General features: G+C 40.7%; 1 protein-coding gene across 3 annotated transcripts in view; it reads right to left on the reverse strand.

The window, feature by feature from the left end:
• Positions 1-370: 370 nt before the first annotated feature.
• SPTLC3 (serine palmitoyltransferase long chain base subunit 3) overlaps positions 371-25,226 on the reverse strand; it is a 97,746-nt gene continuing 72,890 nt past the window's right edge. For all 3 annotated transcript variants that reach the window (XM_084515158.1, XM_084515159.1, XM_084515157.1), the window contains 5 exons: positions 21,375-21,594; positions 19,089-19,215; positions 4,314-4,449; positions 3,221-3,350; positions 371-845 (listed from right to left, as the gene is read on the reverse strand). In XM_084515158.1, coding sequence (XP_084371284.1) covers positions 732-845; positions 3,221-3,350; positions 4,314-4,449; positions 19,089-19,215; positions 21,375-21,594 — 727 coding nt within the window. In that variant the 3' untranslated portion in view covers positions 371-731. The remainder of the gene's footprint in view (positions 846-3,220; positions 3,351-4,313; positions 4,450-19,088; positions 19,216-21,374; positions 21,595-25,226) is intronic.

The raw sequence follows: 25,226 nt of genomic DNA on the forward strand, positions 1-25,226 counted from the left end.
TGTGGAAGGCTGTAGTTCAAATGCATTAGAAGAAAAGCATTCTTGTTTATTTCTAAGCCCCCAATTTTGTACATTATGAAGCTTATAGTGTATTCAAGTGGCAGAGAAAGGGTCTGTGGAAGGAAGGAGATGTTTCCCTTTCCCATAATCTGCTGTCAGAAACAGCTGATGAAACTACTTTTCTTGTTCTCAGCATTTGCCTTCTTCTAATGTTTTCTGGAGAAAGGCATGATAGGACAGATTAGTTAAGAGGTCACTTTCTGCTCTTTCCTCGGTAGCAATCCACAGCGATGGCTTGATTTATGCTCTTCAACAGACAGAATCCAGTTTCACTGAAGAAGTTCAGTTACATCATCATACTACACTGGAATCCATTCAGTTTTTAAACTTTATTATTTCAGTCACAATTACGACTATCTGAAGCCTCTTCATAAAAAGGGGCCATAACAAAAGCTGTACACTAGCAACTTGATCAATGGATGCATTCATTCTGCATCAAAAATACCATAAGAAGGACAGATCTCCTGGGGAGGCAAATCTGTATCAATAGTTCAGTCTCTTGAATACAGAAATTTGATACAATAAAATGCAACAACAAAGCTTCCCCTCTTTTCAATTAACTGAGAAACAAAAATTGTCCTTAGAGGGGAAGAAATGCATTTGTATTTTTTAGTTTCGGGGTTTTCCCCCCTTTTCATAGCATCATAATGTTCTCTTCATGGGTGGAAAACTCAATCTTCAAGTTCAAACCTAGTTTCTTCATACAGTTCAGGATGAGATGACTTGGAATACCGGGAATATTTCAGTTGTAGAAAATCACCCAATTCATCCAGAGCATTCAAAACCTGTAAGACCATCACATTGTGTCAATTCTCCTGGAAAAGATATGAAGTTCTACTGACTTTTATGTTACAGAAGAAAAACAACTTCCTAAAAGCATCAGTTAAAGAAAGGTGAAAGGGCAAATTTTGCTTTTACTCTCCCATAGAGAATGTTCATGCAGTCATAGATGCACAATAACATCCATGAGAACAGAATTTACTCCTTCAGAAGGTTATGGTTTATCAGTCAGTACATGAATTGAACACAGATTAAAAAAAAACAACATTCTAGAAGCACGGTGAGATAATAATCCAGACAAAAAATTATCATTACTTGCGAAAAAGGCATATGTAAGGTAATACTTCTACACTTCTATATCGATCCTGAAGACTGCAGTTGTCACTATGTTTTATTGGATGGGACTCAGCACACAGCGCTGATCACAGTCGTCATAAATACGCTGAACAGTTTAAGGTATTTCTGGTGCATTCCATTGTTTTCTTGCGTTAATATCACAGGCATAATTAATAATGCATTAGGGTTATAATGCAACTTGCTGAGCAGTGTCCTCAGCTCTCACTAGATTCAAAAAGTAGCCAGGGAACTTTAGACCACAGAGAAACAACTCAGTATCTTGTAGCATCTGAACCATGCTCAAGAGCTGCCAACCTTTTGGCATCGAAAAGGAAAATAGCAATTTTGATTGTGAGCAGAAAGGAGTATTTTAGTAATGGTTAATGCAGAGAGATAGTTTTGAAGTCATTAAGGAAGTTATTATTGGGAGCTTGCCCTTTAAATGGATCTTTCCTTTTCTTAGTTCCAAGCCAAGAGTCAAAAAAATTTTTGCCAAAGGGAAGTTTTCATTGTGCTTGTTACCTGTTGTTACACTGGATTTAGGAATGTTCACAAAGTGATTGCCCTAAAAAAACCTTTCCGTCTGTATGTAATTAAACTCAGGGCATTTCCATTCTCCCATAGCATAAGAACATTTAAAGAATGCCAGAGTTAGTATAGCAAAGGTAAAAGCACAGCACATTTAAGAATGATAGCTGGGGAGTGTTTCAGACCTTCACTTGTACCAGGAAGCAGGGATGTGCAGGTAGCAGAAGAATACATGCAGTGATGGCTTACAAAAGTAATGGACTTGACAGTTGAGGGTGGAGGGTGATGAAGCAAAGCAAAGCAGCAACCTCAAGAGATTAACCTTCACATCAACCTCATTGCCTGTTACCAGTTACATAAGCCAAAATCCACACTGTCAAACAGTAAAAGATGACAATGACCAACACATGGACATAGCTATGCCCTGCTCTACACAATTTTATCTTTCTGGTATTATGCTCTGCTAATAACTACTGCACCTTTAAGAGCAGCAGGAATTTTGCACTGCACACGTGCAAAGCAGATTTTTTGGTGTTGTCTGAGAGGGGTCTACACTGGCATGGGAGCTGGTCAGCCAGGCAGGGCTCCCTCATCAACCTCCATATGAATCTCAGGATGCAAATGGGAGCCAGGGGCTCTCTGCAGGCACAGATGCTAGTCCGCAAGAAGCGCCATCTCCTACTCAAATGCCTTCTGTATTCACAGGTGTGTGAGTTTTTTGTTGCCTTTTTTTTGTTTGTTTATTTTTTTTTTCTTTGAGCATGGTACTTGCGCAAAGAGAAGAAAAAGAATGCTTGAAATCTACTGTTAACCCTCTGTGTTGCCTGCCTCTAAGTCGGCTTGCTCTGAGAATGAAAGAACGTATATCAAGTCAGGCCAAAAACATCTTTGGCAAGAAGGGGAGATGGAAAATTTCAAGGAGTTTATTTTAAACACATTTCTGACTGTGTTGGAATGAGGGGTTAATTTGGAAGTCTCTACATAATCTTAATAGTATTTCTGGTGTCAGAGAAAGATACAGAGCTGAGAGAGGCCAGACAGCACCAATTAAACCTCATTAGGTTCAAACCATTCCAAGTACTGTTTTCAGTTGCTACCTGTACCCCCAAGGCTGTCTCAGGTACTTCTGCAATTCAAGAAACACGTGGAAATGTAGAGTGAAAAATGGTATGGAAAAACCGATTTGCAATTATTTCCATATCGTTTCAGGTTTCCTACTCTGATAGTTTTGACCTAGCAGTTAGCTTTTGTCTTGCTGTGCTTTTCATGTAGGTCTTTATTAGTTGTGGCAGGCTTGGTCACTATTAGAAATAGAAGAACATAACAAGTTAACTGTCCCATAATCTGTTTTTAAAAATAAAATATATAAGGCTAAAATGCCTTTAAAGATCAAGTGACAAGACCAGAAAAACAGAAATAAAAATGAATTATTGAGATTCAAAGTAACAGACACACAGCTTCTCCCAACCCCCTTTGCATCTGAAGTTAATTTCAGCAGGACATCTGCTGTGCTTACCGTGTCTAACATCTCCCGTGTATGTGCAGCTGACACACAAAACCGAGCCCTGGATTCTGTGATAGGAGTAGCTGGAAACCCAACCACAACCACCCCGATATTTTTTTCTAACATGCGTCTTGCAAAGGCCCTAAGGAGGGAAGAAGAAGAAAAAAACAAGAGTAAATTATCGCTAATAAACTGACCACAAAGAGAAAACATTCAAGTATAATAAAACAATGGGCAGAATCCTGTCTTCAATTGAAGTAGATGGTAATATTCCCATTTAATTCAATAGGAGCCAGAATTTTACCAGTGGGATTGAGATTCTTTGCTGTTTAACAGCTCGCGAAGCCATGTGGGTGTCAAATCCTAGCAGTATGATGGCAAAAAGTGTACTGTAGTAGAGAACCAATTCAGTTATGGTAAAGGCTTGGAGTGCAAATCAAAACCTCTGGGCACTAGCAGTCCCTAAGCACTGAAGAAGCTGGGCCTCTGGAAGATGTGAGAGCTGTGTCCCAGCACACAACATGACCCAATCTGTGTGATGGTTTCCTTGCTCTCACAATTACTCTGCCTGATTAGGAACGTTTTGCGTAGTGTTTACTACACCTAAAGCACATAACCACCCTAAGTTACCTGCAAAGGCTCTCTACAGTTTGGCTGTTGCATTACACATTTCTCAGTCAGTCCGTAAGTGCTGCTTGATGGTACTGAATGGTAAAACAACTCTGTGCAAAGTGTTCAAGTATCAGTATCAGATGGAGATAAAGAGCATCCATCAAAAACAATTAATATCTCAAAGGCAATATGTCTCTTTTAAGAATTAATAATTCAAAAAAACCCAAGTTCAAAATGAAATCAGAAGTGTTACTCCAGAGCAAGATAAAGAGGTTTATAGAAAGTTTTTAAGGTGATACATACTGGAACAATTCAAAATTATGTCTAGGGGTAAATTTGAAATAGAACGTAACTAAAGATGAAATCACCTAACAAAGTATGTTTCTTTTGTGAAGCATCTACCAAACATAACTACATTTTTCCCAGTTCATATGAAATAAACTTTGAATTTGAATGGTGTTGATTTTGCTGAGAAGGTGTTTTCAGTACTTACCCTATCTTACCAGGCATATAAAGGAGTAAGGGGACAACAGGAGAATCATCATTGCCATAAATGATGAAGCCCATTTCGTGCAGTCGTCTTCTGAAGTATCTTGTGTTTTTCCCTAGCTGGCGCACTCTTTGGAGCCCTGAAATGCGTCAGTCAGGAGAACAGTCAGTGTAAACATCATAACTGGAATCTAGTAACAGCCTGGAAAGAGGGCCGTAACAGTTCAAAAAGTTCAGCTGAAATATATATATTACCATTTGATTCAGAAGAAGAACAAGAACATAGAATGAGCAAAGTGCAATTATATTGATTATTATGGCATTGTAGGACAGACAGCTGACATTTCCATACTTGTGAGGTGCCTTTCCACTGCCAGAAGCGTCTTGTTTCATGTCTTCTGGAGATGTGATTTGTGAACAATTCCCTTTATTGTATTGCACTGAATAAAGCCTGCTGAATGACACACCCGTAGAGAAGCAGTTACATGTCTCTAGGGATACAGGACATATAGGTAGAGTATGTACTTTCCCAACACAATTCACTACAAGGGAAAACATCTTATATCCACAGAGACCTTGATACATATGTCACTATATCTATATATTTTCTCATTAACAACATTCTGCAGGGCTCCTCTTATACCTTAGCCAGTTCTGTGCACATAATTGTTTCTGTTTTTTTTTGCCATAATAAAACTTAAAGTAGAAAACACTGCATTTTAGATCAGCTCAAACTGATACTTCCTTTTTCCTCAGTTTTTCAGGCAAAGGCAAGGCATTCAATAAACTCTTATTACACCAAGTCTGATATTCTATAGTGTGCTGTCAATATTCAGCATAATTCCAATTATTATAACGTGCATCTACATGTGTAAACCCTTGCTTAGTTCTCCTAATTTTTCATTCTGAATGACTTCCTATAGTAAACTCAAGGACAATTTTTTCTCATTTTCTTTTTCAAAGTAAATGAGGAATGCTGAAGTGGAAAGTGTGGCAATCCCACGTGATGCTTCCTACTCCTTTCTCCAGATCCTACAGGTCCGTGCTGAACATCTCTCCTATACATTTTGTCACTTACTTCAAATAACTCATCCACTTACATCCATAGGACTACTTTTGGCTACATGCAAGCATTTACAGAGTAGGTAAGTTGTGGAATTCTATGCAGTTATGACTGTACGTATTGCTATGTCAAGCAGACCCTCAACTGGGGAGAAGAAAAAAAACTAGGAAAAGAGTAGTAAAGCGTAGAAAGGAGTTAAATTCAAAAATAAATGTTGTATTTTGGCCCTTATTTGCACAAATGCATTAGAAAAACATATGACAGATCTCTAGTTTCTAAGATATGTTTTTACCGCTGTTTATTTGTATATGTATTTTTAAACAGAGCACTAAGCCTTACCTTCCTCCTTTAAGCAGCTAGTGCAATTGTAGACAGGAAAACTGGGAATGAAAAAGAAGGGAACAAGAGAACCTACCCAGACACAAACTTAAGTTACAGAATACCTTAACATTTGCTTTAAGAATTTTCTTGCTAGTTCTTGAAAGGATATGGAGTCTAAGAATCAGCTGTTCAGTCCCTGTGTCCTCTTATTTTACTATTACTTCCTCAGTATCACAATCTGACAACAAACTTAAGTCATTCACATCTTTCAGACACAAATTTTGTTCCCTGCATTGTCCCTGGCCTCACTCAGTCGCTAATTCAGAGATGCATCTCCCAGCAAAACCAAAAGCAGGATTGAAAACTATTATTTTTAGTGAAGAAAAAAAAAAAAAAAAAAAAAAAAAGACCAAAACCAGCAAAGGAAGACATACTTAACAAGTCAGCTCAGCCGTTTCTTTTGTAGTGTCACTAAGATGATTTCTGACAAGGGCAGTTACCTCCCTATGCACTGCATACAAAAGGGAAGAAGCCACACTCATCATTACTGCAGACAGGGGCTAGAGGATGCCCTTTCCTCACTCTACCTGCATTATATTTCACCAGCTTGCTGATATATGTGCTGCACGTCTCATGCTGTACCTCTTGCCTACCTGGACGGTGCTACCTACTTGGTACCCACACATTGCTACTTCCCAGTGCCCCCAGCACCAGTCCTGGGTTCACACTGCCACACAATGAATCAAGCCAGGTCCCTCACCTGCCTGACCCAGCCAGAAGGAACCACATTACTGTCAAGCAGATCGATTCCCTAAGCATTATCACTGTGCAGGTGCTTGCACCTGCCCAGCAGAGGTGGTACGAATGCATGGTAGGAGTGGGATTTAGTGGGACAACATCTCTGCTACATCATTGTCTTTCCTTTCTCCTTTTCATCAGCCCATCCTTTCCCTATCACTTTGATCATGTCACCAGACACGAGCACTGAAGTCCCCAGTACAACTTATTTCCTTTTTTTTTTTTTTTCCTTTGCTTTTAAGTTGCCTTTGTGCAGACGTACTTTGTTTTCCAACTCCATTTCCTTTTTCCTTTGCCTTTTGTTCACTTCATTCTTCATTCACTACTTTCTGCTGTCATCATTCTCTGACTGGGTGCCTGTTTGCTGATGTCCCATCTTCCTCTTTGTAACCACAACAGCCAGTTAGGCTGTGACATCCGCAACATACCATCCTCGGCAGATTCGTCCTGTGCCACAGCTACTGCTGAGGCTTTTCTTCCTATTCTCTCTTGGCATGGGTGGGGATCACCACACCTACATAAACCTCTTCTCCACTAATCATTTCTGAGTGCATGTAGGTTTGAACAAGATCTACTGCTTCATCTGTTCTGTATCTTCCCGAGTCAAGGTTCTGTCAATGTTCTGGCTGGGAAATTTATAAGGAAACTGGGACTTGCTTCGCAGTGATCAGTGTTTTGCTGAACAAATTAAAAGATCTCATAAAACCGGTGCATTTGTAACTTTATGCACAAACTGCCCACACAGACAACCTGTTAGTTACAGTTTCAGTCATTCAGCTTAAAACATTCAGTGGAAGAGATCTGCTGGGTTAGAAAAGGCCACAAATAGTTTAACCATCTCTCTAATGCTGCTAAAACAAAAACAGCTGTGCCAGAGCAAGGAAAACAAATGAAACACAAAAGCATCCTACTACAAAGCTTTCCAGTCACTAATAAAAACAATAGCCTGTGGTATTTCCAAAAATATTTTTGGTGTAGTAGATCTCAAAGAACCAGGAGGAAATATTAAGGAGGAGGAGGAGAGATGGGGGTAGGGGAGGCTAAGGAAATGGCTAAGGAAAAGGGTTAGAGAAGAACTGCAGAATAACGTGCTTGAGGAGAGAGAGTTTTCATAAAGTCTTTAGCAGCATCTCCTGAACACCCAAATGACAGGGAGGTGGGTGCAGGAGTGACCTCAACTGGGGGCTGGAAATCACCACTGCTTCTTGCTATCTTAGCAGCCCCTAAGCTAGTTTCCAAACTCCCAGCCTCCAGCATTTGAAACTACTAGATTTTCAATTAGGGAAAGTTTTCATAAATGCAGATGTTCTTGGCGGATGCAGTTTAATACTTGCCGCCTTCTCCTTTCTATTCAGCTGTTTACCACAAAGCTGGAAACAAAGTGTCAGCCATGCAAGATTCCAGGCCCTTCGGTATTTATCAAACCATATGCTCACGGCCTACAGTTGATCATTTTGTCTCTCCTTATTTTAGGTACCAGGAACTCAGATTCCAAAGCAAAAGAAGCCTTAGAGCTGAAAGAGTAATTTCAGGCAAACCCCCCAAATGTTGAATACCTCCCTCCTTTTCCAGTCCTACCCTGCTAAATCCATAACCTTAGCCAATTTTGCGATGGGTCGGATTCCCTTTTGAAAACCCCCATGGAATCCATTCGAAGGAAGCCAACTTTGATGCAAGAGAGCCACTTCAATGTTTCAGAAACATCCCAAAATAGTAATGTCACTTGCAGAGATGCATTAAAGAGCCAAATAAAAGATCAGAGCATTCACATATATCTGGAGGGAGAAAAAGCACATTAGGAGACGATTGCTACATACACTGTACTTGTGGGTGGGTGGCTGGGAGGAACCTACTTCTTTACCAAGTGTCAACACTTTCCTTTCTCATGTTAAGCTTTGTGGTCAAAGACCACATACACACACCATATACACAGCCATCTTCTAGACTGTCCCGATAAGAGCAATAAAAGCCTTAAAGTTTGTAACTGTATTTCAACGCTTTTTTCTTTCCTTTATGGGACCCTCCAACGTCAGATAAGAAGGCAGATCTGAGCAAAATGTTTATTTTGGTCTCATTGGCCCAATTTTTCCCCCACACTGCAGATTAAATCAGCATAAGAGTGATGGAATTCAGCTTAGAATCAGATCTTAGTCCAAATTTCACTGTGGTATGTTTAATCACAGGCACTGTATTTAAAAGCTATTTTCTTTGATTCTTGAGGCTGTGATCTTCAGTCTTGTAGTCTTCTTGCTAACCTCCTCCTTTTATGAGCAAAAATCTGCAGTGTCAGAGCTAAAATGATATAACTGCATCTATTTTAGGGCAAGAATTTGCCTGTGCAGCACTAATTACAGGATAAGAGCCTTAGATAGTAAATATATTTGTTCAAAACTTTTTAGTTTGCAAAATTCTTGAGGATTTTCAGAATCCACGGTCTATGCAAATAGCATATAGCACAGCATGCAGGATAGCCAGGTAGATATATTCCCTAAAACAAGTGAACCACAACAGAGTATATGTTCAAAGAAAACAGAAAGCCTGAGCAGGGAAAACTGACCCTTAGCTAACTAAAATGAAGCCCACTAATGCTTCAGATTTCACAGCTGAGGTTAAAAGCACAACTTTATTAAGAGCTCTACATCAAGAAGATGTAGAATTAAAGATTCATCAGCTAAATTTAATTCTAGCTGAATTAAAGAGGGACACGAAGAGGAAAAACTGCAGGATAAAGGACTCTTAACTTCACAAGTTATCTTCATGCTACTTGGAACATACAGTGCTGCATAGCCGGTTTATGGGGATTGTACTGAAATACAGGAGTATTTACCTGGACAGTGCAACTGTGCTGGCAAATTCAGAAATTACATTTGTTCCACTGCTTTAAAAATATTTGTTTTATTGCAAAGTTCTAAGGTGTTGGCAATTCTGGGAAAAACGCTGATTACATTTTTATTTGACACGCATTATTGTGTATTGCCAGTTCTAGCTCATTAATTTCTGCAAGCTTTTAGAAGGCTTTACAGCTCACAATTAATATGGTTTAGTTTAAGGGAAAAAGAAAAAAAAAAAAAAAAACACAAAGAGATGGCAATAGAAAAAGAAATGATAAAAGATAGATGGCTTGCTCATAATTTCTTTGAAGCAGCAGATGTTTTAAGGGAGCCACTTGGAGTAGTAGGCTCGGTGGATGCTTGGTCACATGCCGGGCGATGGCTACAGACCTGCTGTCAGTGAGGAGCTGCTCTGGAGTCTGACAGCAGGAAGGCATCCTGACTACAAGCCCGAGGGCCTGATCGCAGGCGGGTGTTACCTGGCGCAGCTCCACGCTCTTCAACAGAGCTTTGCTATTTATGCCAGCTGAGGACCTTATCCTGGCAGCAAAACAGGTAGTAAAACTATCAGCTCTCTGAAACAAAAGTTTGTTTTCCTCTTCCAGAGACGTCTGCTTTTCGCTCCTGCAAGATTTTAATAAGCGGAGAAGCTGGCTGCGCTCAGTTCTTGCACAAACACTCTACCTTTGAACTCTTTCTGTAGGCTTCTAACTTTGGAAATTCTGACTCAGTATATTGAAAACAGGAATAAGCAACCTGTAGCCTTTCATATCAAGATCTCAGGTGTATTTTAATTGAAGGAGAGCTGTTTTTCCTGAACTCATTCCAGGAAAGATAATCCCACACCACGCTTTTCCTTGGCACATGGTGGACTCTTCAAGATACAAATCCACCTGCTTTAATCGTCTCCAGCTGTTGTTTCATTGGGCCTTTCTAGACAATTAGTTACACAATCAACCTTCTACATACCGGTGTCAGAGCGTCTCTTCAATCTGTGTTCCTTGGATGCAGAACTCTACTCCCTGCCCTCCTTGACTAAAAACTAGATAGTAAAAAGCAAACTTTCATAGGCTGAAAAAAAAAAAAATTTGGAAAACAATAGCTCTTCCCCACTAAACTGTTGCAGATGGACAGATTTTTTTCTCCCTCCCCTCCATGCCCCCCCCCAGTTCCATTATAAGAGTAACACACATGTACCTCCATGTGCATTAAATCACAAATAGAATGCTATAAAACTGGGGTGCCTAAAGGAAATATGTTCTCAGATAAAAAATCTTTATAAAAAAATAACTTTGCTATGAAATGGGGAGAAGTGAAGACATTTTCTTCTCCAGTCTAATGCCAACTATAAACCTAGTAATTTCAACTTAATTCAACTGCTAAATAAGCCCTTAAGGACTTATTTAGTCAGTCCAATTTTAACTGTGAACTGCTGCAAAACACTTTCCAGAGCAGACTACAGGAAGAAAAAGTGGCAATTACAACTGAAGCAGAAAAGGGAGAAATTGCACATACACTGTCATTTTTGCCTTATTTCTGAATTGAGCCAACTGTGCCTATCCAGCACCTTATCTGTATTCAGATGTACAGTGTCAGCACTTGTTGTCCTGCACAAAAGCAGGGACAGAGCAGCCAGCCTTAGCTGAGCCTTAGTTATTCCCAGCACAGGTGATTAATCACAAAGCACATCAGTCCCTCCACTGAAAGCCAGCCAGTGCACAACACGCTCCATCTGTATCACATTAGGTGCTTCTGAAATGCCAGCGACAGGAATGCCGTTAGAGAAGGCACTTCTCTCCTTCGTGCTCCTCGGGCTGGTAACAGTGCTGGAGTCCTCAGGCAGTGGCAAGCAGCATCAGGAATGGAGGAGGGATCCTCATGCTCAGCAGCAAAGACACTCTTAAAAGGAAACTGTCGTGGAGCGGCGTGTTGCTGCCCCTGGGAACGGTGTGGCTTTCTTTACTGGGGGATAGGCTGCTAGTCATCAGATAGATTGCACGGCAGGCCATGCAGAAAAGCTTGCAGTCTGGTCACATCCTTACTCTGCCTGCAGTTAAAGCTTATTTATGAACACAGGGAGACTTATCCATGGACAGGATCTGCTAAAGGACTCGGCACTGGTTTAACTTTGACTATGGAAAAAATGACTTCAAATGAGGCAGGATTCAGTCAATCCTCAGAGCTCTTGCAAATCCCACTGCAGACACTATTACTCCAAAGCCCCTTCTTGTGCAGATCAACTGACCCTCCGCAGATACATTTGGCTTCCTCTAGGAGGTGGATCACATGGCAGGTGACTCCTCCAGAATAGCATGTCTCACTCATTTCAAGTAGAGACAGCAGAATTTATCTCTGTTTCATCATCCACTGCTGGGAGAACATCTGTGATGTTCGGCTCAGACAAGTAACAATCACGACAACATATTATCATCGTTACCATCTTCACTGTCATAGCAACTGGGAGCCTTAGCTACGGAGCCAGTGCTGAGCCAACAGGGAATAAAGCTGCTTAAATGCTCTAAGTGTAGGCACATACTTATTGGGAATATTAACTTACTTAAAATTAAGCCATGGTTCAAACATTCTGCTTGATGAAGACCCCAGAGAAGCAATCATCTCAGAATGAAGCAGCAGGAGGAAAATTTGAGAGGGAACAGTAAAAAGCCATACTTTAGAGGGACTGATTCTGCAGGATGTTTTGAGCAGGTTCAAGGGGTCTGTCGCTAGGTAGCTTGCAGCATTAAAGCTTCCAGCTCTAGTTTCATGATCAGTTGAGTCTGGCACAAATTTAATTTGCTGAGAAAGGGATCGTTCCCCTTGACTCCAGCTGCTCAAGTCCTGGCACTAGGATTCATCCAGCCATATGGTCAACTGGCTCAGGGAACCGGTTTGGCTGTAGGCTCACCATTTGTGGGGGCTTCAGTTATTTTTTCAGCTAGATCAGTTCCCTGATTCAGTTCATCGCACGGCTGCACAAGCACTAATGCTAGCGTAAGGAAAAGGGGCACTAATAAGGGGCTTGGCAGGGGGAGAAAGGCCAAGACTGCCCTTCTCAGCAGCAGTGCTGGCTTGTGCCCGATTACAGTGATGGTTAAACTAAGGCGTTTGAGTTTACAGAGGACCCTGAGATGCAAAGGTAATGTTTTCAAAAGATTGCTGAGCACTGATAGCAGTGGAAAATGTTGAAAACTGAGCATTTTAAGAAGCTGGTCCTCCAGTTACACAAAAATCTAAGGCAGACGGAAATGTTTCAAAAAGGAACCTTTTAAAAGCAGATTCTTTTAATGCCAAGCCAAAACAGAAAACAGCATTCTGAAGCTTCTTGCAATCTGAATGTGCTCAAATGCAAGAACTCAAGATCTGCTACAAACAAAAATGAAAACTAGTAGCTACAAGAAGATAAACCAATCAGCACAAATGGCAAAGCACTTTAACATATTAAACACTTTCTGTCTAAACAACCTCAGGAATTAGCTTTTAACATAACAAGACAGTAGATACCTGAGGATATGGCATTAAATTTTGCAGTGTCCCATAAAAAACATATGAAACTGCCTATTGCTGTTGGTGAATTGTTTTTTGCTATGCATTAAATAGAAAAAAAAAAAATCAGAAATGCTATAATTTGTTTTTTAGTCACTATAATTTATTATTACACATCAAGAAATTTGCTTTACATTTCCTACCAGTCTTAACTCTGTCTGCTTAGTGGTTCTATTTTTTACCTATCAAATTTAAGTGTAAAAATATGCTTTTGGTATTCTCAGGCAGAAGTGGGGGAAAAAAAGGGTCCCAGGTCACAGCTGGAGAGGCTGTGTTGCACGCAAGTAAGTGCACATGAACATTTGCACAGGGTCCAAGCTTTCTGAGTCAACCACAGTCTCATTGTGGGGATAAAACCACTAAAGCAGCTGCTGAGCTTCCTGAGGTATCTCCAGTGGTGTAACGAGAAGCCACAAGGAGAACATATAGAGAGTATCTATATTATGAATTATAAAGAGTAACTGCCATGGGAACTTCTGTTTCCCATATCTTCTAATAAATGAGGAGAGACACATTTGAGATGAAAAGGCCACAAAGCTTTAAGAGGGATTAAGAGGGATATTTTTTTTTTTTTATAGACTTGCTGCCTTATGACATTACTAAAGGAAACACAGCTGCCAGAAGTTCATACACTTTTGAACAACTCTATTGTAGCAGCTATGATAATATCTATGACATTACACTACCAAGAATAAATGTCTTGTTCTACCAGTTGCTGATTATCAGAGTCCTGTAAAGCATGACATTGAAAAATGCCAGGATTTGTACTCTACTAAAAATATGACTTTACATGAAAATGGAAATATATTTCCAATTTTTGCTGTTGTTCTCTGACTCTTCTGCTAAAAGTCACTCAGGAAGCAAAGGACTTAGTCATACTAACCCCAATCTACCTGCCAGGCAGGAACAACTGTGCCTATCAGTTTTAAGGGAACTACTGCCTTCTCCTGATTCAACATTTCTTGCACTTCATTTTCTCAAGGCACAGCAGAAAACAGGAAAATACTGAAATGTTAATAACTGGCTATGGTCTCTGCAGCATCCTCCCAATCTCTTTGAATTTAAGATGACTACATTGTAGGAGATACAGATCACGTTACCATGACATTAATGTTTCATTGTCATCATGAATACTGGCATGAGGCATATTCCACATTTATAGATGGTTGCTTTGGGAAATACCAGGTCTTCTCTTTACCTTTTTAGTAGTGTCAGTACACAGCTTTTAAAATGAGACCTTCCCCAGATAAACTGGAGTCTCTTGCTGCAAAGGAAGTTAAGCACACATTTTGCTAGCACACTTCCACAGCAGTTTGTTGACCAGAGCAAACAGAGGAGTATCTAGCTCAACTAGTTTGCAGAGTGGTGTGCATGCTGTAGTCACTTGCAGACCCTCTTCCCCTCCTTCTCCACACCAGGCCCTTTTTGTTCACAGCCTCTCTAGCTCATCTTCTCAGCATCTCATTTTGGTCCATCTTCATCATTCCTAACCACTTGTTATCTATTCCTTGTGGTGTCTCCATTGCTTGCTAGAGTCTCTTCTCTTTAATCTTTCTGGCTCACCTCCCTAAAAGCTTGACAGTGCAGGATGGATGCAGGTGCTCAGGGCCCCAGTCTCCTCCCCAGGTCCCAGATGGGGGATTTGTGGTTCAGGCCCTCTGGCAGTGAGCTGGAAGATACTCCTTCACTTGGTGGGTCTTGAAGTTTGTCACTGTTCATTTCAAGTATATATACACACACACACACACACACACAAATATATATATATATTTAGGGACTCATAGCATTACAGGGCTCAGATGATATTTCAAAAACAAGGTGAAAATGCTAATCTTGGCTATCATAATCCAAATCTTCATCCCAACACCTGGAGAAACCAAAGCTCTTCAGGGAAAGAAGTGATTTTTAAATTAAATCATCATTTAATTATTTTTTAAATCATCATCAAAAGCCCATATGTATATATAGACTCGTTCTGAGGAATTAATTTTTTTTTTTTTCCTGTGAAAAAAGTACACCCTGAAACATAGTCATCGTGGATAATTTCCAGCTAAACAGTTCAGGTTTAAGGGTTATTTTTTTAGTGTTAAACCTCGCCATCTTTGTAATTAAGCTGTATCCCCTGTGTACATATGTATCTATTCATATTCTGTAGTCATGCATCCAATACACTAATCCTGTCAAGGAAATGTATACCATGATTGACTTTCCAAACAACCATATTCTTAATAATGGAAAATAAAGGAAGAAAACATGGGAGATCAATCATTTGGATACACACCGGGATAAAGCACAAACATTATCCCTGCATTTCTGGCCTCTGGCATTATCCACTATATAATTTCAACTACCCTACTCTTTCATAAATCAGCTGCTTAACAGATCTGTGGAGAATAACTGTCAGAAAATTGAAGAGAATGTAAAAGCATGATATCTGGGAAAATAAGAGAAGACTGAGTGAAATGATTGAAAACACAGAATAAAGACTTTTTAGAACAGTAACTTAAATGACCAAATCAATCTTCTTTCCCCTGCTTTTCTATTTACCTGCAAAAGAGTCTGTCATGAAGTTCACATACAAGAACCAGCTAGGTTAACATACATGTATTTTTCATCCCTTTATTTCAAACTCTTCTCAAGAAGCACCCCCTAGTTATCACAGAATCACAGAATTTCTAGGTTGGAAGAGACCTCAAGATCATCGAGTCCAACCTCTGACCTAACACTAACAGTCCCCACTAAACCATATCCCTAAGCTCTACATCTAAACGTCTTTTGAAGACTTCCAGGGATGGTGACTCCACCACTTCCCTGGGCAGCCTGTTCCAATGCCTCACAACCCTTTCGGTAAAGAAGTTCTTCCTAACATCTAACCTAAAACTCCCCTGGCTCAACTTAAGCCCATTCCCCCTCGTCCTGTCACCAGGCACGTGGGAGAACAGGCCAACCCCCACCTCGCTACAGCCTCCCTTGAGGTACCTATAGAGAGCGATAAGGTCACCCCTGAGCCTCCTCTTCTCCAGGCTGAACAAGCCCAGCTCCCTCAGCCGCTCCTCGTAGGACTTGTTCTCCAGGCCCCTCACCAGCTTCGTCGCCCTTCTCTGCACCCGCTCAAGCACCTCCATGTCCTTCTTGTAGCGAGGGGCCCAAAACTGAACACAGTACTCGAGGTGCGGCCTCACCAGAGCTGAGTACAGGGGGACGATCACCTCCCTAGCCCTGCTGGTCACACTGTTCCTGATACAAGCCAGGATGCTGTTGGCCTTCTTGGCCACCTGAGCACACTGCTGGCTCATATTCAGCCGACTATCCACCATCACTCCCAGGTCCTTCTCTGCCTGGCAGCTCTCCAACCATTCCTCTCCCAGCCTGTAGCTCTGCTTGGGGTTATTGCACCCCAGGTGCAGGACCCGGCACTTGGCCTTGTTAAACTTCATGCAGTTGACCTCAGCCCATCGGTCCAGCCTATCCAGATCCTCCTGCAGAGCTTTCTTACCCTCAAGCAGATCAACACACGCACCTAACTTGGTGTCATCTGCGAACTTACTGAGGGTGCACTCGATGCCCTCGTCCAGATCATTGATGAAGATATTAAAGAGGACCGGCCCCAGCACCGAGCCCTGGGGGACGCCACTAGTGACTGGCCTCCAACTGGATTTGACTCCATTCACCACGACTCTTTGGGCCCGGCTATCCAGCCAGTTTCTAACCCAATGAAGCGTGCGCCAGTCAAAACCAAGAGCAGCCAGTTTCTTAGTTAACATAGAACTTTCTAGCATTTTTTTTTTTTTAAATTCTTTTCTAAAACCTTTGTCAGTATTTTCTGCAAGGCTCCCTCCCCTACAGGAATGACCTGTGGAGGACAGGCCATCAGGGTAGTTGTCCTTCTAAAGGATTCCCCCAGTTGTCCTTGGGGAGAGAATGCCATTTGAAATAAATTGCAAATTAAACTCCCTTTACCAATCCTACAGGCTTCTGGAGAAAAACCCCGTGATCTCATTTACACAGAGGGTCCATCATCACCCTGTGGTTCACTTGAAACTTCACTACCAGGTCTCTGCTACATGCCTCATGCTCTCAAGAGGACAACTCACACACAGAATTCACCATTTTCCATGACAGCAGACCAGAAGAACTCAGTCAAGACCACCGTTGTCCTTGGAAACAAAGCTATCTAAGAAGAGACAGCGCTTTCTCTCTTCTCTTCCTCTCTCCGTCTTCGTCTTTCTGTATGCCAAAGCAGCATTGTAGTGTGGTCCAGCACAACATTTTTTCCTGTGTTTTGGTGTTGCTCTTTTTTTTTTTTTTTTTTTTTTTTTTTTGTAGTCAGCAAGACAGCCTAATGAAGGAAGGCCCACATGAAAGAAAAACCAATGGTCTAAAATAATGAGTCTGGCTCAGAAGGACAAGAAGCATTTTTAGACATCATAGTCAGTTTGCTAGCCTTTGTGTAATACTCTTAAGTTGTGATATATGATTTATTAATTTGTTCTTCTACTCATTTGCATTTCATATTACCAGACGGATTTTAAAGAACTGATAGAACACTAATTTATTTCGTAAAGCATTGCAGGAGACTTTGCAGACAAATAAAAACATTATGTTATTAAAGAATACTGCTTCTAAAAGAGAAAACACTGCGACCTCTTTAGCCCTCAGACAGTCAGACACGCACGGCTGAAAAGGCTGTATTGAACCAAGTTTTTCTGTTAGCCTGCACTGAACTGCATGCAGAATCACGCTAGCTGAAGGTCGTTTGTAAGAGGCTTTGAAGGTTTGGAAACGCTCTGCATGTTTAATACTTTACACGCCGCAACTATGAGAGCCCCAAGTCTGTAGCTGTTGGGAAGGCTCAGTGTAAGGCTGCCCTCTGACGGCAAGCATTTCCTACAGCGAGTGCAGGGAGTAGCACAGCGGGACAGGCTGCACTGCACACACAATCCCCAAGGTAGAAGAAACATGTCAGACGTGGTCTCTTAGAACGAACAGGATGTAGACATCAGCAAACATAACCCTGACCCTTCAACTCGCAGAGCGTAACAACAGTTTCCAACTTGACTTCTCTGTCAAAATGACAAAAGCATCATTTCCTCGTCTACATATTGCACTGGAGTTTGGCTGCACTTTGTTACTGGACTCAGCAGAATTTGGCACCGCGACTGGATTCTCTATCCCTCCTTTTCTACACTGAAGCGTTGGAAATTCTGGCCTCAGTGTAGGGCTGTGATAAACATCTCGATATTCTCGTGTCTATCTTCGCTTAAAACTCTCTAAACGCTCTAGGCCACTGCAAGAGAACAGTGAAGAGCAGTGTCATGTGGTCTTACACTCTCTTATGCATCTTTTTTCCTTTCCATTACCACCTTACTCCCAGCATAACACATCAGGAGGTCTAACACAGAATGACTCTGTTAGTCCTACACAAAGTAAGAGAAAACAACACACCGCTGCTGGACCAGTATAAAAGAGACTACAATTCAGAACAAAATCTGTATCTTCATCTACATGTTACGCAATGAAGTGACCCACAGGCATGCCTGACAAAAACTATATAAATTCAAAAAAAAAAAAAAAAAAAAACAAAAAAGAAAACCAACCACAAAAACAAAACAACAAAAACAAGAGCTTTTCTCTGAGGTAGGATTTAACCCATTTTTTTTGGGTGAGGGACAAAACAGTCTTCAAAACTAGCTTCAGGACACTATAACCTAATGCCTGAATAAAGTGAGAACTATCATAATCATCTTCTCATACCAGCATTTAACGTACAATACCCATGTTAAAATTCTGTGCCATGCTTGATATGCTTGCAGTTTTGAAGGTTCACACTTAGAAAGAAGCTGAACAGGCAGAACCTTGCCCATTCATGAAAATAAGTCCTTCTAAACACCTCCTTCAATGTCACACAATCTAAAGGGCAATTTATGTACTTTTCCAATTTGCTGCTGCAAAGCAGAGGGGACTGGTGAATATGGGTAGTAGCTTGGTGTCAGAATCCAGGAATATTTCCATCTCTGCTGCATGTGAATGAGTGTGGAAAAAGAAGTACAGTTGATAGCACTTGGAAATGTGATGATCTGGGTATTCATTGTACAGTAGAATGATTCCCTTTGGATTACATTACTGTACCAGTTTGCTGCTGGGTGAGCTTTTGTGCGCACCCGAACACAGTGGATGCTCTAGTTGTAACTGAAATACATGCAAGTTTAAGAGGGTGGCTTACCTTGTGTTGTTCCATCTAGTCCCATGAGACATTTCATTGCCCTGATGATTTGCTCTGCCACAGGCGGACACATAGATGTGGCGTACACAGCACTGTGAGAATGTGTTCGTAAAAAGTCCACAAGGTCCTTACACAAGCAAAACAAAGTATGAATGAGCTTTGAGGTGCCCAAATAGCAGATCTCCCTCTTAACTACTGCAGAGTGAGAGCATGCGAAAAAAAGACGTTTCACCAGTTATTGGTTTACTTTCTTGGCTGCTACTGTTAATACGCAGCCTGAAGAAATATCAGGTGCAAGTACTTTACAATTTAAGTGGGGCAATTACAGCTGAAACAAAGCTCTGGAACAGAATGCTGTTTATGTGCTGAAACTTATTATAAAGGAGCCGAAATCATTTAAAGACCAAAAAACAGCTGCATTTAAAATACTGCTCAGTCCATCTCCGAATGGGAATGAAACAAAACCTACGTGACAACAGCAGAGTTTTTTTTCCCCAAGACCTAACTCAGGAAAAACAACCTTACTAGGATCTATCTTTGGCTATTAGCATACACATTTCTTAGAACTGAAACTTTCCATCAGTGTGGCAGGTTCTGTCACGTTGTAATCAGTATAGGTGCTTTAACATTTCCTTGTATAAGCAAGAGCACAATCTGTGGTCTCAGCAAAAGCATTGCTGTACTGTAGGCATATCTAAAGCACCAGCGACTCTTCTGAATGCAGATATAGGGAAGGAATTCAGAGCTTGATTAGGAATATCATTGCTATGACAACTCGTATTTCACAGTGCAGGTTGCAGAGTAACTGTCATCACACTAAAAGTTAAATGCATTGTAGTGAGAAAGGGGTGATGCCTGCATGAAAATGGCCTTTGATTATTATTATTATTATTATTAACAAAATAATAATAATAATATCACCAAATAAACAAAGGTGGTTATACAAATTATTGCAAAAAATAAAAATAAAAAAATATCCTTTAGTCTATGCTGTAACTCCAGTGCTAGGGAAAAAGATTTATTTAACTTCATATGCATTATGCATTGCTGCATTGCAGTTGTAATCCTAAAGGTTTAACCAGATAGCTGAGAAGGCATCTGTGCTCTTACTGACACAGCAAAAAATGCCACAGTGAGATTTTGGTGGCAGAAATGAATGCAGGTGAGCAGCTGCCACCAAGGCCCAGAAGCCTGAGGCAAAGCTTAGTGATAAACACAGGCGTAAGAAGAGCGACCACTTTCATTTAAAAAAACTTCCTAGGGTTAGATAATGAGTCCTTTTTTTCACAGGTCTAGGCTTCCTCTCATTTCTAGCTGTTAGCCATATTGTCCTTCATAGAAGTTTAATTCTTAGATACGAATTCAGGAAGCAAACAAAAGAAAGTTGATTCTTTACACTTCATGATAGTCTTTGTTAAGATGAAAAACCCCCTAAAGATGGTGAGAAATATACACCATATATTTTCTTATATCCCTTTTGTTCTACTCAAGTAGAACAAAATTATTATTACTATCCCGACAGCATCCATATGGACTGTCTAAGAAGGCTTCCTACTCATTTAGCAATCTGCTTAAGAAATACATTCATGGAGTATGAAGAGAGTAAACAATCAACAACCACTTCATATCTCTGCTAAGCAAAAAAATGATGACATTTCACAATGGCACCGATTATGCTTTCTTTTCTACTACACTCCTACTTAAAACAAGCTCAGCTCTACTTTTCATTGACATCTGTTGTTGACAAGAAGATTGTTTTGTTGTTTTGTTAATGTACACAGAGCAACTGAGGACACAGATTTTACTATTGCAAAAGGCCCTCAGTAAACCCTCTTTCACCATCCTCCTAAAAAAAAAAAAAGCAACTATGACAATCCACAACTGTTCAGGAATTTTATTATCAGTGGATGAAACTGTGGCTTTAATCTCTCAATATTGCTCCACACGCTGTTTACAAATGTGAAATAAAGTAACAAGCAGTCTGCATGCAAATTAATGTAGTGAAGTATATTTAGCCAACCACAAAGTGTCTAAACATTTCCAAGACAAACAACAATCATCAGGGTGGCACGGAAATACCCTGCCCAAGCAAATTACATAATACGAACATGAGACAAAAATAAGAAAGTCTGACTGTTTGATGTGCATTTGGGATCCAGACAAAAGTGGTACTATCTTTAGAGTTGTGCTTCTGTAAAGCAGTCTATGTGAAAAGATAATAAAATATATCACACAGTAAGAAGGTACTTTTCTTTCCCTTGATGTTAAATATGTGTTTTGCTTTACCTTTTTGCCAGCTATGTATCCTCCAGCTGCACCAAAGCTCTTTGTGAACGTTCCCATTAATACGTCAACATCATCAGGACTCATACCGAAGTACTCCACAACTCCTCGTCCTGTTGCTCCCACTGCACCGATGCTGTGAGCTTCGTCCAAGTAGAGGTAGGCTTTGTATTTCTTCTTCAAGGAGACTATCTCTGGCAGGCGCACAATGGACCCTTCCATGCTGTGGATGGAGAGAATTCTGGATAAACAACAAACACAGCACCACCCTTTCTCCTTAAAATACTGCAGGAAAACATAGACATTAATTGCATAGCACAATTTCCTCCATGGAAGATCTTCTGCAAACTCTGTTTAAAAAATTATTTAAAATTTTAAATAATTTTTAAATATTTATTTAAATATTTTTTAAATATTTAAATAATTTTATTATTTAAAAAACTTTATTTACAGAGAAATATTGCAAACTTCTCACAACTGCAGGTGAGTATAAAACAGTCAAGCAGTTTTACAATTCAAGTAATGAAGAACAGTTAAAATGTTCTCGTGTATCTGTAAATTGCTAAAAGAAAAGAGAAGGAAAGGCATAAAGTAAGGGGGGAGATATCCATCCAAAGCAAGATGCTACATTTCACTACAAATAAAATATATTGTAATGAATTATAAGGAAATGATATAATTCACAGTCTGGTCTTTTCTTACTTCATCTATCTTCTGCTACTGTGGTGATATCTGGGGGTAACAGCTTTAGAGAAAAATTACTCCAGTGCAGAGGAATTGGGTCTAACATATATCAGATGGCCCACACGAAATGCACAGACAGTGCCATAACTCAAAGCACCCCAGTCTTTAGAGTGGAGAGAATCAGGGATTAGAAAAGGTAGCTCAAATCTACTCTTGATAATTGCTGCTCCTGACAGTTTTTCTTTTTTTTTTTTTTTTTTTTAAAAAAAAAAAAAAAAAAAGGAAATGCAGCCTGCTGCCTAGCACTCCAAAGGAAAATCAAGTTTCCATTCTTTTTCTATTTATATTCTTACAGCCATGCAGGAAATTGAAATATTCTAAATGTGTACTAATGGTGCGTAGAGAGTTCTAGAAATAAGAAAAGATGATAAATCTTTTGTGCTGTTGGTAATGACATCAGTAAGTTAGAAGGCACAGAGGAGCTGTACAGCAAAATGAAAGCCCTGGGAGACATAAGAAATGCACTCTAATCCTATAAAGATGAAGTATCAATAGTATTGCTGTGAAGACTATTATGTCTTGAAAACCTTTGTGAGATGACTAAGGCTACGCTTGGATACGCTCTGCTGCACTCAGCATTCATTTCATAATGAGTTAAACATGTTCTCTTCACTAGCTCTAGCGAGCAGGTCTTTAAATGCTAAGTACTTCCTATCAAACGCAAAGTGAATGCACCGTGTGCCAGGAAAACCAGTGCTCTGTGGCTACTACCTAAAGCGTATTCAACTGCATGTGCGACAGGAGCTTCAGATAGGCAGAAATGTCAAGTTTGTTCCCAAGTGGCAAGTGAAAAAAGAGCAGTGTCATCAGGATAATTTCTTAGCAGTTTTTTGATCCTGGACCAGTGGCTTTCACTGATTCTTTTCCTCACACTCAAGCTGCACTGTGCAGCAAGAAAGGGGCAGGAGGGGCTCTGGACACTTGGGACATTACTTACTGACAGTTTTTGCCCTCCTTTTCATCCTTTGGTCTCCTGAGTAAGCTTGGAAACAAACTGGTTTTGAAGGAGGTATTTGTTCCCTGCCCATCGGCAAGGCTGCATGAGTTTGAAAGACCAGCACTGGCTAGCAGCCAGGGACAGGGGTTGCCTGTGGTGTTCAGGCTCAGAGAGCCTGGCTGCGTGCACCTGGATGCACATTTTTGGCCATCAGGTGATGCCTATCTTGCCTAGCCCTAGAAGAGGCAGCTATGGGTGTGTGTATCAACACCACTGTTGCTTGCAGCAAAGGGTGGACAGGCTTGTGCTGCAAGCTCCAAGGACTGAGCTTTCCCTCCTGTCACCCTGTGCTGGGGACAGAGCCCTCCAGCAGCCAAGCGGCACTTGACAGCTTGGGGAGAAGGAACTTGAACCACCACAGCTATTTTCCTAATGAGTACGAGGTCAGAGCCCGCAGTCCTCACATAACCCAGAGTCAAACCATTAGTCAGCTAAAAATTATACCAAGCCACCGGCTGTGCTGGGGCATGCAGCATCCTGCGTGCTAGGGAGTGCAGCTTCTAGCCACCTGGTCAGCTCGTAGGCTGGCTGAGTGGTCAGAGAGCAAGCGTGGGGCCAAGGAGCTCCTCTGCAGGAAACAAACAGGCATCCCACCCTTCACCTTCCAGCAACAGCTGGGGAGACCAGCTCAACAGAGAATAACAGTTTTTCCACATTTACATAGGCATCACAGCACACTGGCTCATGGAGATTCAGGTGGGAGATAAAGCATTTAACTTCAAAAAGAGCAATAATGGTAAATTAAAAATACAGATCTTATGCAAACATTGCATATTTGCCATTTTCAGTGATGAGTTAATGCTTTTTAAAGATGCCTGCTGACACAAATGTTGCAATAATTGATAGAGATCCTAACATGGCTTTGAAACATCCTTGGAATAGGCAAAGCCCTGCTGGCTTCAGGTACATTTTCTGTGCTGCCATTTGAATTGGCCTCCATCCTCCTCATGACAGAGATGAAAGCTGTTTCTGTGCCTACCCAACTCTTTGATTCTTGGCCATTTGACCCTGGGAGATTGCTTGTGATACGAACATCCCTCTGTTTAGAATTGCTCCAAGATAAAACTCACTTCGTATATACCCTTGGGTAGCTCAAATGGAAAGTTTACTGAATCCTTCAGTAAATATTGCTGTCAACTGAGTTTAAACCAGAGAACCAGAAGTGAACTGTAATCTCTCTGTCTCAGTCTGGCTGCGTCACTTTTACAAAGCTATTGATCTGTTTCCAGATCTGCTCAGGCACACAGTGCACGTCTAAAGAGCTGTATGCAGATGAACGTAAGCTGGCTCTGCCCAGGCCAGACATAAGCATTATGTGGTATTACATCCTGTCTCACAGTAAAAATTATTAGCTTGGCTGCAGGGATATACAGCTTCTAGATTGCAGCTGACCCTCATCTCCCTTGCTCAGAGGGTGGCAGAAGAGCTTGCTTAAGTATGCATTCATTTTGAATCTACTTCCAGACATGAGGAGCTAACCCAAAATTTGGGGAATCAATTAATTTTGAGGCTTGGTTCAATCCCAACAAACCTGACATCCTTCCTGATGCAGCTTATGAATTCTAGAGGCAGGTGCGTTGAGACACAGGAGGTGTGTATTTTTTGTGCTGGTCACCTCTCCTGGAATACAGACTTGCTATACTGGCAGTTTTTTTTTTTTTTTTTTTCTGTCAGAAAAAGTGATTTACCAATATTCAACCTATCATCTTCATAAGTGCATCACTCAACTTCCCTAAACCTGCCCTACAGTGTCCCTATCCTTTCAACATTTGACAACTTGTCTGTTTACTATTAGGCTAGTTTGCATTTGGGAAAATCTCTTTCTTTCCTGACCTATTGCTCCCAAAATATATGCACTGCATTTTAATATTTACTTTAGGGATTTTTTTCTCATATAAACATTGGATATTCATGCTACAATCTCCATTTTGTAGTTTAGAGCCATAGTTTAAGGAAACCCTCTAACACTGCCCTCACATACAACCCCATACACTGAAATGATAGAAATGTTAACCTTTAATGCTGGTCCCTGGCCAAAGGCATTAAATGTTACCCCATTCTTTTCTGAAGTCCTGTCATCTAATCCCAGGAAATAAAAAATAACCCTGATAAAT

Source organism: Aythya ferina (genome assembly GCF_964211825.1).
Source record: "Aythya ferina genome assembly, chromosome: 3".
NCBI classification, from domain to species: Eukaryota; Metazoa; Chordata; class Aves; order Anseriformes; family Anatidae; genus Aythya; species Aythya ferina.